General features: G+C 42.6%; 1 protein-coding gene across 1 annotated transcript in view; it reads left to right on the top strand.

The window, feature by feature from the left end:
* Window positions 1-18,577, top strand: part of PARM1 (prostate androgen-regulated mucin-like protein 1) — a 129,152-nt gene extending 110,575 nt beyond the window's left edge. Inside the window, exon 4 of the mRNA XM_027544756.1 lies at window positions 14,668-18,577. Coding sequence (XP_027400557.1) covers window positions 14,668-14,752 — 85 coding nt within the window. The 3' untranslated portion in view covers window positions 14,753-18,577. The remainder of the gene's footprint in view (window positions 1-14,667) is intronic.
* Window positions 18,578-19,775: the final 1,198 nt, after the last annotated feature.

Below are 19,775 nucleotides of genomic sequence, written 5' to 3' on the forward strand. Positions count from 1 at the left end.
ACCCCACTGCCATCCCACCCTTCTAGGTCATCACAGAGCACTGGGCTGAGCTCCTTGTGTTACATAGCAGCTTTCCAGCGGTTATCTCTTTTTACACACGACAGTGTATATATATGTCAGTGCTACTTTCTCAGTTCGTCCCATCCTCTCCTTCCCTGCCTGTGCCCGCGTGTCCATTCTTCTCATCTCCGTCTAGTCCTGCCTGGCAAATAGGTTCATCAGTAGCATTTGTCTGGTTGGACCCTCTCCCTGAAATGATTTTCTTCTAGTTCTTCCTCACACACGGCTTTCAAGTGGCATCGTCTAGGAGAAGTTCCTCCTCTTGGTTTGATGTCCTTGTTATTTCTTCTCCTAGTGTCTCAATTAATTTCATCCTGGCGATAATCACCATCTGTGATTTCATTTGTTTTTTTATATATTTATTCGTGGGTCTATTGTCAAAACTGTAAGCTGCGTGAGGATCCTGACTTCATCTGTGAGCATTTTGCTGGCACAAAGAAGATGCTTCATACACTGAGTAAATGAACAACCAAATGTAAGAATATGCAAGCACGCAGGCACGGTGGTGCACACAGGTGTGCTCCTGTTTTTTGTTTTTGTTTTTTCATCACTGCTGTGCTTCTTTCTCAAGGGGCACGTCTGGTTCCCCACACGGAGCTCATATGTTTAGTGTCTCATCTCTAACCACACCTCCCCTCTGCTGCCTCCCAGCTCTTCCAGTCACCCTAGCCCAGCGCCCACTGGGGAGCCCTCCCCTCCACTCCCCTTTTATCTCCCTCTATCTTTTGTTCTACACATGAACCAAATCAATCTAATGATGGTGTCAAGTATCAGAGTGCCTTGTAATATCACCTTATCTCAGGTACAATGAACAGGAAAGAAACATTTCAAAGAGAAACTGGAATTAAAGTGTCAGCATTATCTGTGTCTAAAGCCTTTATGAAAGGTTTCGGGGTCTTCAGAATTTTTTTAAAATTATCTTTCTGTTCATTAAGTCTATATTTCCTTGAGCATCAAACAGTTTTATGAATTATATCTTACTCAGTGTTACCCTTTTCCATCTGGCTTAATTACTAGTTTATCACCGTAGAAACACTGCATTTTAATTACGAGTTATATTGGCTTTTATGAACCTTTCTGGGTACCTCATTCCCACTTTGTAACAGAGCTTCTCTTTGTGTTTGGGAGATTCAGGGTGGGATTCAAAAAAAGGAACTTACAGAGAAACTTTGGAGTCATTTTGGAATCACCAATGGTGAGTTGCAAAGGGCTCTGTCACCAAAAGAAACACCCACACAGACTGTGGTACGAAATAGAAACACTTCCCTCTCTCCACACAAAAATAATGTTGAAATAACCTCAGGGCTGTTGTTCTTGACCCCAGGCAAGAATTCAAGTTCACCACCTGAAGCGTCCCACTGACCACAGGCAGGCAGACTAAAACAGTGACTAAGAATTGAGATTCCACTGGGGATCAGGGGGATGTCAGTTTCTGTCCCAGCCCTCGCATTTTCTAGCAGGTTCTATTAATACCATCACTGTATCATGTAACAGAGATTCACTAACCTTGACGTCCCTCCTCTTTAAGATGATGTGGCGGTTTAGTCACTAAGTCGTATCTGACTCTTGGGACCCCATGGACTGTAGCCTGCCAGGCTCCTCTGTTCATGGGATTCTCTAGGCAAGAATACTGGAGTGGGTAGCTGTTCCCTTCCCCAGGGGATCTTCCCAACCCAGGGATCAAACCTGGGTCTCCTGCATTGCAGGTAGATTCTTTACCAACTGAGCCACCAGGGAAGCCCCTTTAAGATGAGGACAGTAGCTTTAACTATTTGATAGCATCATTTGGAGGCAGATGGACGCTGCTTCCCAAGTACATAGTTCTGCCACCACCACCACCATCTCTGTCGTCATCATCAAAGTTACTGGAAGGAACCCCAGTAGGATGGTTGCTGCGTAGACAGTTACTGAGCGTTAGCCATGTGCCAGGCACTCTTTTAAACCCTGGGGTGTCATATCAGTGATAAGACACAGTTCTGCCATCTCAGAACTTAATGCGTTTGGAAAAGTTAGCGGGCCATTAAAATTGGTTCTAATGAGTGCTGATTAACATTGTATAACATTTTATTTTAAAAATTTAAGATATATTTTTTTCTCCACGCTTTCTCCACATAATAAATTCAGTGAATGACTGAAATGAACTAGTCGTTGTTTCTCTTCCCCATAGTGTAGATCCTCCTCTTAATGTAGAAAGGCCCCCAGTGGTGTGAGTATAAGATTGCTCATTATTTTTGGCACTACAAACTTAAGGATGGATAAAGTGATCAGACCCCTGTTTGGAAACCCCCTAAGGAAAACCCCTTTCTGCTGCTATGTTAATTATTTTGGAAAATTGATAACATAAGGAAGTTAATAGCACTCATAAATCTTAAGGTTGTGCTAAAACCCCTTCAAGTGTCACTCTGCCAGATTCTTGGAAAGCCCCACTAATCATTACAAGGCTTCCCAGGTGGCATTAGTGGTAAAGAACCTGCCTGTCAATGCGGGAGACAGAGGGTCGATCACTGGGACAGGAAGAACCCCTGGAGGAGGAAATGGCAACCCACTCCAGTATTCTTGTCTGGAGAATCCCACAGATAGAGGAGCCTGGTGGGCCACTGTCCATAGGGTCACAAAGGGTTGGACACAACTGAAGCGACTTAGCACACGCACTAATCATTCATCAAAAATACATTTGGCTCCGTTGTCAAATGTGCATACATGCATGTGTGTGTTTACGCATACCTAAGATTAAGTTTGGCCTTGGCTGGGAGTTTCTTCCATTCCTATTGTCCCAGATTTCTGAGAACAGTAAAATGACAAGAAGTATGTTGTCTGTGGTTTTTCAGCTCACTTAGCCAGAGCAGCAGGTGACTGAAATCACAGCCCTTGGAGGAGCCATTAGCGTCTGGCCTGGGCTATAGCCTGGCCCAGCTAATTTCCGGGCCAATGCAGAAGAAGAGTCTATTTGAAAGGGCAGCCTCATCACCAGAAAAAGGGCCTCTTCCTCCTGGAGAGCTCTGCGAACCAGTGGCTTGAGAGTTTCACCTCTTAGCCAAATTCTAACTCCCTCTGAAGATGTTGAGTAAACTGATCAGCCATCCGTTTTCACACTCCGCTCTTTAGGGATCCATGACCCCTAGTTTTGTCTCATTATCTCCTGTCTGAAGGACCTCATCTCTCCGTAACCTAAGCCATGTTTAGATTCAGCTAATAAAAATGAACAGCCCAGAACCTTCCAACTCTCTTTACTACTATCCGCCCATGCATTGTAGCCGGCAGGAGTATGGAGTGGAAGGAGGAACATGGGCTTTGCAATCAGGTTCGATCCTGACCCTTCTACTTACTATTTAGGTGGCCTTGGGCAAATTATAATCTCCCTGATCCTTCATTTCTTCACCTGAAAACATAGAGCTGGTAACACCTATCTTTCAAGGTTGTCTTGTAGAGGAAATGGAGGAATGAATGTAGGCAACCTGGAAAGACTGTATTACATGGTGCTTAAGAACACGGACTCCAAGGCAAGTTTACTAATCACTCTGTGCTCAGTTTCTTCCCTTATGAAAGCGGACTAGAACACGAATACCTAACTCAGGCTTGTTATGAGGATTAAATTGTGATACAGACAAACATCCAGGTCCCAGGGTTGAAGTGAGGGCCATGGTAGGCTCAATACTGTCATCATTGTAATCGTCATCACATGCTTCCTGCTTAGTCGCTAAGTAAAATGGTAGCCACCAACTGCCCTATTCTCTAGGCATCAGGGATCCAAAGGAGAGCAGAGAGGAGAGGAGGAGGAAGATGGCACAGCAGCTCAGTTTTCTAATCACATGTTGATGTGACGACTTTCATGTCCCATCCTGGCAGTTTCAGTGGGGCTTTGTCTACATGCCTGTGGAGTGGCATCCTCGTGCTGCATTAATAGAAACTCTCCCTGCGAAGTCTTTATTCCAGGGCTTGTTTGCAACTTTAAAAGAAAGCAAAAGCCCTGCCTGCCTCTAGCAGAAGGGTGTCTTTAATTAATGATGATTGAAGAATGAGGTAAGTCGGTTTTGTTTTTGTTTAAATTGGCTTAAAACTGTTCAGCCACGGGATAATCTCCTGGGCAGGAGACCGTATCTGTCACAGTACTGCGGATGCTGCTGTAATTAGGTGTGCTGGTAACCCAGACAGACAACACAGGCTGTTCCCGTCACAAAAATAACTGTGATCTTGATTTGTAGACACAACAGGACCCTGGCTTCTAAGACATCTGGTTAGAAGTAACCTGTTTTACTTTAAGTCTTCTGGTGATGACATTTTCTACAAACTGGATTCCTCCTGGCTGTTATTAGGTTTAAAAAGCAGGCCCACAAGGAGCCAATCATGATGTCTAAGATCTTCTGGGGTTTGTTTGCTACACACTGGTCTTTTCAGACCAGCTTTTGGCATTCTGTAGGTCTAGTTGACTTGATTCTCTAACTCAGTGGTTCTCAAATTTCAACGTGCATGAGAGCCAATGGGCAAGCTTATTGAAAACACAGTTTCCTGGGTCTCAGCCCCTTAGGTTCCGCCTGTGTGTCAAGGTGGGGCCCTTACACTGGCAGCTCTCAACAGTTCACGGGTGATGCCAAAGCTGCTGGTCCAAGGACCAGACTTTAAGTAACCCTACTCTACTTTCACCTCCCGACACTCTGAAGACACTGGGCTCTGAAGTTTCCCAGGTATAATCTTCTATTGTTTCATGCCTCTGTTTTTATGAACATGCTGATCTCTGACTAGAGGTGTTTGGTTCACTTTTTTTTTTAATTCAAGCGTAATTGCTTTACAATGTTGTGTTAGTTTCTGCTGTACAACTATCAGCTATATGTATACATATATCCCCTCTCTCTTGGACACCCACCCCCACCTCTCTGGTCATCACAGAGCATGGAGCAGAGATCCCTGCACTTTAAAGCAGCTTCCCACCAGCTATCTATTTGGCACATGGTAGTGTATATATGGTTGTCTGAGGAGGCCTTACAAATAGTTGTGAAAAGAAAAGAAGCGAAAGGCAAAGGAGAAAAGGAAAGATATACCCATTTGAATGCAGAGTTCCAAAGAATAGCAAGGAGAGATAAGAAAGCCTTCCTCAGTGATCAGTGCAAAGAAATAGAGGAAAACAATAGAATGGGGAAGACTAGAGATCTCTTCAAGAAAATTAGAGATATCAAGGGAACATTTCATGCAAAGATGGGCACAATAAAGGACAGAAATGGTATGGACTTAACAGAAGCAGAAGATATTCAGAAGACGTGGCAAGAATACACAGAAGAACTATACAAAAAAGATCTTCATGACCCAGATAATCACAATGGTGTGATCACTCACCTAGAGCCAGACATTCTGGAATGCAGAGTCAAGTGGGCCCTAGGAAACATCACTATGAACAAAGCTAGTGGACGTGATAGAATTCCAGTTGAGCTATTTCAAATGATGATGCTATGAAAGTGCTGCACTCAATATACCAGCAAATTTGGAAAACTCAGCAGTGGCCACAGGACTGGAAAAGGCCAGTTTTCATTTCAATCCCAAAGAAAGGCAATGCCAAAGAATGCTCAAACTATTGCATAATTGCACTCATCTCACACACTAGCAAAGTAATGCTCAAAATTCTCCAAGCTAGTCTTCAGCAGTATGTGAACCATGAACTTCCAGATGTTCAAGCTGGGTTAAGAAAAGGTAGAGGAACCAGAGATCAAATTGCCAACATCTATCGGATCATCAAAAAAGCAAGAGAGTTCCAGAAAAACATCTACTTTTGCTTTATTGACTATGCCAAAGTGTTTGACTGTGTGGATCACAATAAACTGTGGAAAATTCTAAAAGAGATGGGAATACCAGACCACCTGACCTGCCTCCTGAGAAATCTGTATGCAGGTCAGGAAGCAACAGTTAGAACTGGACATGGAACAACGGACTGGTTGCAAATTGGGAAAGGAGTATGTCAATGCTGTATATTGTCACCCTGCTTATTTAACTTATATGCAGAGTACATCATGAGAAAGGTTGGGCTGAATGAAGCACGAGCTGGAATCAGGATTGCCAGGAGAAATATCAATAACCTCAGATATGCAGATGACACCACCCTTATGGCAGAAAGTGAAGAGGAACTAAAAAGCCTCTTGACGAAAGTGAAAAAGGAGAGTGAAAAAGTTGGCTTGAAACTCAACATTCAGAAAACTAAGATCATGGCATCTGGTCCCATCACTTCATGGCAAATAGATGGGAAACAATGCGAACAGTGACAGACTATTTTCGGGGGGTAGGGGGCTCCAAAATCACTGCAGATGGTGGCTGCTGCCATGAAATTAGAAGGTGCTTGCCCCTTGGAAGGAAAGCTATGACCAACCTAGATAGCATATTAAAAAGCAGAGATGTTACTTTGCCAACAAAGGTCCATCTGGTCAAGGCTATGGTCTTTCCAGTAGTCATGTATGGATATGAGAGTTGGACTATAAAGAAAGCTGAGTGCCTAAGAATTGATGCTTTTGAACTGTGATGGTGGAGAAGACTCTTGAGAGTCCCTTGGACTGCAAGGAGATCCAACCAGTCCATCCTAAAAGAAATCAGTCCTGAATGTTCATTGGAAAGACTAATGTTGAAGCTGAAACTCCAATAATTTGGCCACCTAATGTGAAGAGCTGACTCATTTGAAAAGGCCCTGATTCTTGGAAATATTGAAGGCAGGAGGAGAAGGGGATGACAGAGGATGAGATGGTTGAATGGCATCACCGACTCAGTGGACATGAGTTTGAGTAAACTCCGGGAGTTGATGGTGGACAGAGAGGCCTGGCATGCTGCAGTCCATGGGGTCACAATGAGTTGGACATGACTGAGTGGCTGAACTGAGTATTTGGACCTTTGTTGGCAAAGTAATGTCTCTGTGTTTTGAAATGCTGTCTAGGTTTGTCATAGCTTTCCTTCCAAGGAGCAAATATCATTTAATTTCATGCCTGCAGGCTCCGCAGTGATTTTGGAGCCCAATAAAGTAAAATCTGCCACTGTTTCCACTTTTTCCCCATCTATTTGCCATGAAGTGATGGGACAGGATGCTATGATCTTAGTTTTTTTAATGTTGAGTTTCAAGCCAAGTTTTTTACTCTCCTCTTTCACTTTCATCAAGAGGCTGTTTAGTTCCTCTTCACTTTCTACCATTAGAGTGGTATCATCTGCTCATCTGAGGTTGTTGATATTTATCCCAGCAGTCTTTATTCCAACTTGTAAGTCATCCAGGCTGGCATTTTGCATTATGTACTCTGCATAGAAGTTAAATAAAAGGGGTGACAATCTACAGCCTTGTCGTACTCCTTCCTCAATTTTGAATCAGTCAGTTGTTCTATGTCCAGTTCTAACTGTTGCTTCTTGACCCACATACAGGTTTCCAGGAGACAGTAAGGTGGTCTGGTATTCCCATCTCTTTAAGAATTTTCTACAGTTTGCTGCAATCCACATAGTCAAAAGCTTTAGCATAGTCAATAAAGAAGTAGATGTTTTTCTGGAATTCCCTTACTTTCTCAATGACCCTGTGAATGTTGGCAATTTGATCTCTGGTTCCTCTGCCTTTTCTAAATCCAGCTTGTATATCTGGAAGTTCTCAGTTCACATACTGCTGAAGCCTGCCTAGAAGGATTTTAAGCAAAACCTTGCTAGCATGTGAAATGAGCACAATTGCACAGTAGTTTGAACATTCTTTGGCATTGCCCTTCTATGGGATTAGAATGAAAACTGACCTTTTCCAGTCCTGTGTCAACTACTGAGTTTTCCAAATTTGCTGACATATTGAGTGCAGCAGTTTAACTGCATCATCTTTAGGATTTTAAATAGCTCAGCTGAAGTTCCATCAACTCCACTAGCTTTGTTCCTAGTTATGCTTCCTAAGGCCCACTTCCTAAGGTCCAGAATGTCTGGCTTTAGGTGAATGATCACATTATCATGATTTTGCAGGTCATTAAGATCTTTTTTGTGCAGTTATTCTGTGTATACTTGCCACCTGTACTTAATTTCTTCTGCTTCTGTTAGGTCCATACTATTTCTATCCAATAAAGGATCTTTGCATGAAATGCTCCCTTGATCTCTCCAATTTTCTTGAAGAGATCTCTTTCCCATTCTGTTGTTTTCCTCTATTTCTTTGCATTGTTCGTTTCAGAAGACTTTCTTACCTCTCCTTGCTATATTCTGGAACTGAACTCTGCAATTCAGTTTTGTATATTTTTCCCTTTCTTCCTTGCTCTTTACTTCTCTTCTTTCCTCAGCTGTTTGCAAGCCTCCTCAGACAACGACTTTGCTTTCTTGCATTTCTTTTTCTTTGGGATGGCTTTGGTGACTGCCTCCTGTACAATGTTATGACCATCTGTCCATGGTTCTTCAGGCACTCAGTGTATCAGATGTAATCCCTTAAATCTGTTCATCACCTCCATTGTATAATCATAAGGATTTGATTTAGGTCATACTTGAATGGCCTAGCGGTTTTTCCTCCTTTCTTCAATTTAAGTCTGAATTTTACAAGAAGGAGCTCATGGTCTGAGCCAGTTTTGTGTAGCAAAACAGTGTGGCAGTCAGCTCCCAGCCTTGTTTCTGCTGACTGTATAGAGCTTCTCTACCTTCAGCTACAAATATAATTAATCTGATTTCTGTATTGACCATTTGGTGATGTCTATGTGTAGAGCCATCGCTTATGTTTTTGGAAGAGAGTGTTTTCTATGCCCAGCATGTTATCTTGATGAATCTCTGTTAGCCTTTGCCCTGCTTCATTTTGTACTACAAGGCCAAACTTTCCTGTTTCTCCAGGTATCTCTTGACTTCCTACTTTTGCATTCCAATCCCTTATGATGAAAAGGACTTCATTTTTGGTGTTAGTTCCAGAAGGTTTTGTAGGTCTTCATAGAACTGGTCAACTTCAGCTTCTTCAGCATCCGTGGTTGGGACAAAGACTTGGATTATTGTGATGTTGAATGGTTTGCCTTGGAAAGGAACCAAGATCATTCTATCATTTTTGAGATTGCACCCAAGTACTGCATTTTGGACTCTTTTGTTAACCATGAGAGTTACTTCATTTCTTCTAAGGGAGGCTCCCATTGGAATATAAGCTCCCTTAGGACAGGAATTTCTGTCTCTTAGTTCACTAGAATAGCCTGGAATAAGGCCCCAGAATAAGGCCTGATCAATGGTAACTTTTCAATGAATAAGTGAAAGAAGCCAGGCAGGGAAATGAGAATCGAAAGGGAAAAAAAAAAAAAAAAGCCACAGACATAAACAAAGGAGACAGTGACAGCTACACAAAACTGGCTTTGATAATGGATGATGCGAGTCTAAAGCTTAATGGCTAATGACTAATGAGCTGCAAGTTCAGTTGTGTTTTCCCAGCACTAAGCCATATCTTATTCATATTTATAACTCTGCTTTTTCGCATGTAATAAGCCCCAATGATTGAATGGCAAGATACACTTAACTAGGGACAAGAGGACCTTAGGAGGAATAGTAATAAGCAAAGTTGTAGACTTTTTGGAGACCTGGAGCTGACCCTTATAAAGGAGAAGGTGTTTTCTAAAATATGTTTGTCTCGACAAAGAATAAAGGTAAACACCTCATTCATTTTCAAAGACCATTGAGTTCCATTAAGTATTGATGCTATAGCTACCTTAAAATAGGTATGTTTTCACAGTTGTGGGAAAGGCTTCAAACCACAAGCATCACCACTACATTTAGCAGTTGTCATCAAGAAGGCATCACTGACCAATTGGGGCGAGGGGAGAGGGAGTGGGGACTGCTGCTTTGTTAGAGCAAAGCCACTTGAGAAGAAAGCAATGAGGCCAGAGCTTCACATAAATCGTATCCCATTTTGTCCCCTTGGGTTCTGTTTTTAGCTAACTAAACCATCTGATACAGTAGAACAACAGCGACAAGAAGCATAGTGTCATTGATTTACAGGGGCTGTGAGCTCATGCTGAATGCTTTTAAACCATGTCATTGCATAGGAGAAATTCTAATTTTCTTTCCTCTTCCAATCTTTAAGGGCAAAACTGTGGCTTTGGCCCTCTGTGTTCCTTTTTTTTTTTTTTTGGAGTATAATTGCTTTACAATGTTGTATTGATTTCTGTTGCACAACAAAATGAATCAGCTATATGTATACATACATCCCCTTCCTCTTGAGCCTCCCTCTCACCCCCCCCCCATCCTATCCCTCTAAGTCATCACAGAGCACTGAGCTGAGCTCCCTATGCTATACAGCAGCTTCCCACTAACTCTCTGCTTTACACACGATAGTGTATATGTCAATTCTACTGTCTCAGTTTGATACCCCCTCTCCTCCCCATGCCCTCCCCCACCACAAGTCTCTATGTCTGCATCTGCTAAAGTCTCTATTCCTGCCCTGCTAAAATATGTTCATCAGTACCATTTTTCTAGATTCCATATATGTGCGAATTGCCACAGGCCATACTAATCCCAGTAGTAAACAATCCCCCTCAAGGCAGGAGACACAGGATATGTGGGTTCGATCTCTGGGTCAGGAAGATTCTCTGGAGGAGGAAATGGCAACCCACTCTAGTATTCTTGCCAGGAAAATTCCATGGACAGAAGAGCCTGGCAGGCTACAGTCCACGGGGTCGCAGAGTTGGATGCGACTAAGTGACTGGGCATATACTAATCCCTGCTGGTATTGACCAAGGAAACTGTGTGTTTTCTCTGTGTCCTGTTTATATGCTACACTGGATCTAAGCAGTGATCATTAAGTATTTATAAAAGTATCATTGTGTTAAGAGCAACAGATCAGACATTCAGAAAATTAGAAGCGAAGTAAGTCATAATCTGCCCCCCGGGGAGGTTTACCATCTAAGGGAGCCAATGCACAGCAAATGGAAACCTTAGCTGTGCTGGCTGCCTGCCGGTCTTTATGAAGCAATGGAGTAAACAAAACTGCCTTGACCTGACGATGATGTCATTCATACAGAGGGCTCTTCAGATTGAAATTAGATCAGCCGCCTTGCAGTACAGAGCCAACTGACCTTAATTTTAGTAGCAGCCCTCCCATGACATCATAGAAACAGCCTTTCAGATCCCTGGAGCTAAGCCCCATCTTCCTAATCTTGAGAGTGGCAGCTTTTTCACCACTTCAGACTCCACAAATGTTAATCTGGAAAAGTCCCCCATTTCCATCTAAAATATGTCATGATTTAAGACCTGGAGAGCTAGTTGAAAGTGATCATTAATGATTCTCTACTTATCTCACAGACATGTACACACACACAAACACACACACAAAATGATGTGTTTGTCTTCCTCTTTCTGCAGCATTACAGAATTTACCCAAACCTGGCTTGAATTCCAGCTCACCCAATTCTTCTTGTTTAGGCTCATAATAAAGCATGCCCTTTGGGTTCGGTGGGGCTTCTCTGGCGGCTCAGATGGTAAAGTGTCTGCAATGCAGGAGACCTGGGTTTGATCCATGGGTCAAGAAGATGCCCTAGAGAAGGGCATAGATACCCACTCCAGTATTCTTGCCTGGAGAGTCCTATGGACAGAGGAACCTGACAGGCTACAATCCATGGGGTCGCAAGAGTCAGACACGACTGAGCAACTACACTACTACAGGTTCAGTTCATTCCCAAGTCCATTTTATCTCTGTCTCTTACATTGCTTTCCTCATTTTTGTTCAACTCACAGTTCATTCAAATGAGAAGACAAAGAAAAATGAAAGCTCCATCTTTTTCCATTATTTTACTAGTGTATGTGTGTGTGTGTGTGTGTAGTAGTAGACATCTCTTACAACACAAGAGGTTCAAGTATAGCTCTGATCAATAGTCTTGCCTGCAATAACCACAAACAATAAGACCTGATGCCCAGAAGATTTTTTAATATTCTAACCCAACTCCAGTGTGGTAATAATTTTGTTTAATTATAGTATAAGAAGCTGGTTTTATAACCATGCCTGGGGCATAGTTTCAGGAGTTCCTGGTGAAAGTGAAGAAGGTTCAATTTTCACTCAGTAAACTTTTTTATTCTTTGCAGATCTACCCTGAGTTCCTATATGTTTCATTATAATAAAAGTTGAAAAGCAATGTTGGCCAACATTTATTGTGCTTTTACTATGTGCCACGTCTTTTATATGCATTACCTCATTTAATCCACCCAAAAATTCTAATGCAATTGTTTTTTGGTTTCTCCATTTTATAGATGAAGAAATATGGGGTTAAAAATATAGTCTAGGATGTACATCTATAGGTCCAACTGATATTTTATGAGAATAAAATTATATGATAGATATAAAAATGCTGTGAGAAGTTAAATTACCATGCAAAGGTGAGGCAGGAGAATTCTATCAATAAGAGAATGTGTTTAAAGGGTACTTGTTGGCCAGGCTTGCCACAGTAAATCATGCTGAAATTTAGGCCCAGCGCCAATCTTATAAGGGCTTCCCCGGTGACTCAGTGATAAAGAATCCACCTGCCAATGTAGGAGATGCAGGCTGAATCCCAGGGTCAGGAAGATCCCCTGGAGGAGGAAATGGCAACCCACTCCAGTATTCTTGCCTGGGAAATCTCATTGACAGAGGAGTCAGGTGGGCAGGCTGCTGTCCTTGAAAGCACAAAGAGTCAGGATGCACCAGTCTTGTAATCCCTATGTTTTTACTTATTAATTCCATAGCTTCCATTTCTCAACCATCCAGTTAAAGGCTCTGATTGGAATTGGTGGTGTTAAGTGTGGATGGAGTGTTCAACACTAACCTCCCCTATTCCTGCCAGGCAATAGGTTAGCGGTGTGTTATTCGTGACCTCTTTCCTTCTCACACCCCAGAGACGAGCGTGCACCTTTAGGGAAAACAAAGTACACTGAGGAAGTTTTCAGGTCTATAGACTGGGTCCACTGAGCCAGCCTTCAGGACAGGAACCAGAATCTTCAAAGCTAAGAGATGACGCCAACACATCGTCTGGTTCTTTTCAAGATCATCTCTTCTCAAATACCGACAGATATAAGTACGTTTAGAAGAGTGACAGCAATTATTTTAGCAACAGAGAGAAGTATAAAACAAGTACTTTTTGTGCCTCTGGGGCTGTATTTTCATTTTGTTTAATTTTCATATTTAGGTGAGAAAGAAATTAGGGGGGTATGTTTGTACTATATATATAGCATTCCTGATTTCCAGTGGCAAGGTGTAAAAATTCACAAGCTAGCCTGAATCTCAGAGGCACCAGAGTCTCATTTTGTAATATTCTCTCAGTCCTGCCAGTAGTTTTAGTCTTAAAATGCCATAATCCTTTCCGGGAAGCTCCCATCTTTTGAACAGATTGAATTTTCAGGATTTTTTTTTTTTCCAATCACTGTTTCTTCCATAAACATTTATGGAGAACTTACTATTTATTGAGGATTTACTCTTCTAGGTGCTGGAATTAGAGTTAAGAACAAATAAATCAGGCAAACAATCCATACATGAAGTCTAATTAGAAGAGAGAGGCAATAATGGTGTAAATAAGTAAATTATATGGTATGTTAGAAGGTGATGATACTATGAGTAAAATTAAGCAGGGAGTCCTGTGGGATGGGAGTTGCAAGTTTAAATAGATTTTTTAAGGAAGGCTGCCTTGAGAAGGTAACATTTGTGCAGACTTGAAGGAAATGAAAAGAACTGTGTGGAAATCTGGAGGAAAAATGTTCCAAGATGAAGGGACAGTAAGTGCAAAGGCCCTGAAGCAGCTGTGTCAGGCATGAGCAGAAAGAGCAAGAGGTGCTGGCGTAACAGCTGATGTGCTTGGAGAGGTAATAACAGGAGCCAGACCCTGTAGGGCTTTGCAAACTATCGTGGTGACTTTCGCTTTTACTCTGTGTGGAATGAGGGGCTGCTCAATGGTTTTAAATGGAAGAATGATAACAATCTGATTTCAGTGTCTTTTAGAAACAATAATTGTGGAACAGGTTCCCGGAATGACCCACCAGACCCTGATAAGTGCATATTGCCATTGAACTCAGGTGCTAATCAAACTCTAAGAAACAGAGCTCAGAGCACTGGGTTCAGATCCCAGAGGTAGGCGCTCAACTCATAGCTCAGTTGGGTGACTTTGGGTGTGTCCGTTAACATCTCTGGGCCCTATTTTCCTCATTGAAGAAGTAAGGATAAGCAATACTGGACCATGGCTTTATTTTGAGGCTCACATGACCATGGAACATAGAAAAACTCTGTAGATGATGATAAAACATGATATGAAGTTCAGCGGGGTGGTGAGAGTATCAGTGGGTCTGGTTCTGTCATTATCATTTCAGGGAAAATGAAGTCCAGAACCTAAGCCAAAATGCCAGGAATGCAACCTTTGCTTTCCCCTTACTTCTTATTAAGTAGCCTTGGAAATGGAGCCTCTTCCTTCTCCAGCAGCAGAGGTCAATGAGAGAGACAAGGGCCCAGCAGATCTCAACAGAAGGTGCCAGTAGGGCTCCCAGTGGATCAGTCTTAACTTACAGGGAGTTTGCAGACTGGGGCCTCCCTGCTTGATGGATCTGCTGCCAAGAGTTTGTCCTGTGAAGAATCACATCTTCCCTTCCCCTTCAGGCCCCAGGGCACGGGGCTGTCCGCAACATGGGCAACTTCAAATAACCACAGCCTCTTCTCCTTCCCACCAGGCATTCCTCCTACGGAAGGCTCTTGGACGACCACGACTACGGGTCCTGGGGAAACTACAACAACCCTCTGTATGATGACTCCTAACAAAAGAATGTGGCCGGGATGAGGAATAACTGTCTTTATTTATCAGTGCTTATCCAGTAGAATTAATAACAAGTACCTGAGGCGCCTTGAGCGACAATCCTGTTTTGTTGGTTTGGTTGTTTTGTTTTCTTCCTCCCTCTCCTCTGGCTGCTACAACTTCTCCTTTCTGGTACCAAAAAAAAAAAAAACAATTATTTAAAAGTGAGTGGAGTCTGATATGCAGCGGACATGGGCCAACCCTGAGCCATCCAGGCTGGACGCCACGGTGGTGACGTCTGTACCTAGCGGGGGTCCCACCAAGAGAAGAACCAGGAAGAGGGATGAATCAAGTGTGTCGTCAGGGGTTACTTTTAGGGGAACTTTCTGTGTGTGGTATTTCTTAAACTTTTCTTTATGAAATTACATTAAATCTTGATGAGGGGAAAGGCCATGAGTGCTGGGAGGAGTTCACCCTACAGGTAAGGAAGCAGGGGTTTCTCAGATTCCTTTTTAATCTTGGTTTATCTGGTTGTGTCTGATTGGATACCTGCTTGGCTCTGCAAGCTGGAGGCCAGCTTCTTAGCTGCCGAATTAGGGAGAGAGGAAACAAGAAGGTGCCCTGGAGGGGACCAGCCAGCCGAGTACTACTACAGAGTAGCAAACTGCTGTCCTATCTCAGCGTGCCAGCGCCCCCGGCCACCCCTCCAGGCCATCTGTATCTGCTAAGGATGCCCGGTTATCTAGCCATCCGCAGCTGGGACCCCAGCCCACAAGCTTTCAGTGGAGTTGCGGTTCCACAGGAGAAGGCTGTGCAGTGAGTTTAGTTGTAGGAGAGAAAGGGAGAGGCGTGTGGAGTGAGTGTAGAGTCGGGTGGGGTGAGGGGGGCATGGAGGAGGGTGGGAGGAAAGTAGGGGCAACATGCATTGAATACCTCATTAAGGAAGGTAGAATCAGCCCCCAGTGACCGTCAGAGGCATCCGCTGCATGGAGGAACCTGTAGAATCCTTGCTTTCTACCCACAAAGCAACTGGTTCACTGCCTTACTGTCTGTTGGATAATGGCTATGAACTTTTTTTTTTTTTAATTTTTTAAAGGCTCTAGTTTTTCTTCAATTAGTCAGTAAGCCTTTTCCATAGGAAATAGACACCGTGATTAATCCGTTTATTTTTCCCAAATGCTTACCTTGCTAATTCTGCCATTTAATAAATGAACACCCCTGGGTATACAGTTTTAAAATCCTGTGTCACAAATTTTGAGAAAGAACTGATTGTCTTTGCGGTCATCCATTTCCAGCCGTATTCTCAACAGCAGGTAATTTCATCCCACTGCCCTACTGGGAATATTTGAAAATACCTGGTATAACTTCTGCGTGTCACCCCCTAAGGGGTGCTCCCAGTGGGTAGAGGCCATGGATGTGCTCACCATCCCACAATGTAGAAGATAGCCCACCCCAACTGAGAGTTATCCGGCCGCAAATGTCAATAGTGCCAAGTGTGAGAAACCCTAATTTATTGCAATGCCCATTGTGACAAAACAAGACATTCAGGTTAGTGATAGTTTTTACTTTTAACTAAATGAAATGATTCGTTAAATTTTTATCTGAAAAAGTATTTAGTTTGTTGGCGTTGTATTTAAAGTATTTAGTTTGATGAGTTGTTTTTGCGCATGATTGCCTTTTTATTTCTCTGTGTTTTCTAGATAGCCTTATTTCACAGCTCTAACCCTGTCCTCCTGAAACACCCGGTAATAGCAAATGGCATCTTATGTCTGATTTCATGGAGTACAAAATACACATTTAAGTTCTATTTCAAAATGTGTTCTCTTGTCCGATGCTATCGTACAGAACATAAAACTGCATTTTTTATTTCTAAACTCGGACCTGCTGCCATGACTCTGTTTAGTTTCCAGAAACTTGACCTTGGACTCATCCTGTCACTTGCTGTGACCCAACGAAGTCCTGGCATGAAAACGGCCACTGCCGGGCAGTTCTAAACCTCTCTGGTATCAGAAACATTAGAGCTGTGCTACTTTCTGCAGCCTGCCAACCCCCGGCTCTGAAAGAAATCAATCCTAAACTCCTAGGTACCAAAGGAGAGTGAGCAACCCCCAGAAGTATTTTACAACAGGAGGAGGGAATGAGAAGTAGGCTTCCAGGAATTCTCATATCTCTGATTATGAAAATTTTTAAAAAGTGGACTTTCTCAGGAAGGTGGCCAGGAGTGACCAAGCATACCCCCTTTTAGCAGTGCTTGGCCTGAATAACTGTCCCTCTTTCCTACCCACAGCCTTCCCCCCGTAGGCTTTCGGTTTGGCAAAGGACACTTCAACAAAAACAAAGGACATTCCATATATTTTCTTTTCACTTGGACACAGATATGTTGACAAAATGTCTATGAAGCCCCTTTGGAGAGGTGGTCTTCTGGATGTTGCTTGAGTCAAAAACACTGGGTGAGAGGGACCGGCCTCTTCCCAGGGAATCCTGACCAGTTACAAATCACTGAGTCGGCAAGCAGCTTTCCTCACCAAGGCTGCTGTTGTACAAGAGCCTTTGATACGTTGCTTGCTCTAATGAACTTCTGGATCTTTATGATAAAGAGAGGGCTCTGGGCCTGCAGCACATGCATTCGGCAAGGTGACAGCTTCCCCTAAACATTCGAGAACTCCTTGTTATGTTAGTAGAAAATACCTATGGCTTGAATATTTTGTCAAGTGCATTTTTCTGTTTTTAAGTTGGCCAACAATGTTAATAACTGCATTCAACACACACACACACAAAACATATGCCAATAAGTGACGTCCTTTATCTCAGGGAGCGAGTCTGTTCAAGGTCTACACAAGGGAATTGACTCCAATGGGTCTACAACCACACACCATCCAGGCACTGGACTAGTCAGAAAGTGTTAGAGAGAATGTCACTCACACTAGAAGCCCCTTCTAGAATGTAGGTTACAAACGCTGACAGAATGGGCTTCAACCTTGATTTCCTGGGGCCCCGATGAAGGCTCCGGCCCTCCCTGGACGTCTGTGTCTTCATTTCTTAGGCAGGCGTGATGTTGTCCTATGGACCTCACTCCATGCTACCTCACAAATCTGTTGTGAGGATTAATGAAGTTATGTCTACAGTGGTTTTAGTTTCTGGAGAAAAATATTTATAGACATTTTAAGTATTATGTAGATGTATAAGTGATCTTGGTTTCTTGTTTGGTGTGTTGTTTTACTTAAATGTATTAAATGACACCTGTCTAGTAGCTTACATACAGACAGCTGTTAGAGCTCTGAGCTGTGCCCCAATGCCACTGCCTGACTGCCTGGGACCGCAAAGGGTGGTTTCCATCCCTGAATGAAAGGATGGCCCAGGACGCAGGTCTCACAGACTGTTGAGTTAGGGTAACACGTGTGGATGTCTGAGCGCTAACAGCCGTGGACCTGGCCTTTACCAGCGCAAAGTCTTCTGAGTTCTTTGTGGAGTTGATTTGGGTTTACCATCATCTGTTTGCCCTTTGTCTTGCTTGCAGGGGTGCATGGTTCAATCCTTCGCATCTGGGAAATGAATTTTGCAACTGGGCCAGATGCTAATTTGCACGTTGATTCACCTTCTTTGCCTTTTACCTCTTTTGGCAAATGAATGTACCATTTCAACTTTGATTTTAAAGTGCTAGTTGATATTGGTAATAGTGCTATCCAAGAGACCAATGCCAGATTGCTTTCTTGGGGTAAGCTCACATCGTTTAAAGATGGAAAGACGTGCAACTTCTTTGCTATTTGATGTCATTGTATCTACATTTGTTGTAAGACATATTGCATACTAATGATAATTATATCAATTAAAGTTCTTAAAAGCTTGCATCTGACAGTGGTGATTCACATTTTGATATGTTTTGTTATTCAAGCCATTTGGTTGCTGTGCTTGGTACTGCTCGCATTAAGCAGCCATGGCTCCTTCTTAGAGAAAATTTATCCCACATCAATAAATAATACTTTTTGCAGAGTGGGAAGTTCTCTCTGATCTTGAAACAGAATTGAAGGATATCATAAATGAAGAAACTTTCCAAGCAGTGATTTTACTCCTAACTATACACCATGCCTTATAAAATCATTGTAAAAAGAAACACTTTGATTTGACAAATAGTTATATATAATAAGTTATATTAAGGTGGTAGCAATACATTTGATACTTGCTTTGTTCTCCTTCAAAAACACTCAGCATACCCATCCTATCTGACAGTGAAATAGTAGGCAGTTTTAATCATCCAGAATATTATTTCCACCCCCAGACGCCAACCAAAGACTATTCTAATTCTGAAGAAAAACGGCAATAGCAAAGCCCAGGCATCTTACAACATAAGAAATAAAGGGATACTCTTGCAAACTAGAGCACGTTGATTTGATGATGGATTTAAACTTAAGGTCAGACTTAATATGTTTAGATACCTGCCTTCCAGTGCCACAACATGGAGGATTGATGGGGAGGAGTCAAGATGGACCAGGAGGACAAGACATGAAACAAGCCCTTCTCCACTGATCATTCAGAGGACCTGCCGTGGCCCTAAAAACAAGTAATAACTCCATTATTCCAAACTTGCCTGCACAGGTTTGGTCAGAAAGCACATTAAGTGTGTGCATAGAAAGGAAAAGCCTAATAATAATTTATAGTGTTCACATCTTTTGAATTACTGGGTCAGATCAATTTTTTCCCCTGCAGCATAGCTTTTCCAAGTCAAGTCATAATCTGTTTCAATGGCTGAGTAACCTATCTCCAATCTTTTACTCTCCTAAAATTCAACAGTGTGCCCCAATAGCTAGTAGCTATATTTTGATTTTTGTCAGAAAGGATTGAGTCGTAAGTGACAATTAAAAACACTGATCAAGGAACTTCCCTGGTGGTCCAGTCTCTAGGACTCTGCACTCCCAAGACAGAAGGCCCAGGTTAAATCTCTGGTCAGGGAAGTAGACCTCATATGCTGCAACTAAAGAGCCCACATGCCACAAGTAAGAGTGGACACAGCCAAATAAATAAATAATCAAAAAAGACAGCACTGATCAA

This window comes from Bos indicus x Bos taurus, chromosome 6 (genome assembly GCF_003369695.1).
Source record: "Bos indicus x Bos taurus breed Angus x Brahman F1 hybrid chromosome 6, Bos_hybrid_MaternalHap_v2.0, whole genome shotgun sequence".
Taxonomy (NCBI): Eukaryota; Metazoa; Chordata; class Mammalia; order Artiodactyla; family Bovidae; genus Bos; species Bos indicus x Bos taurus.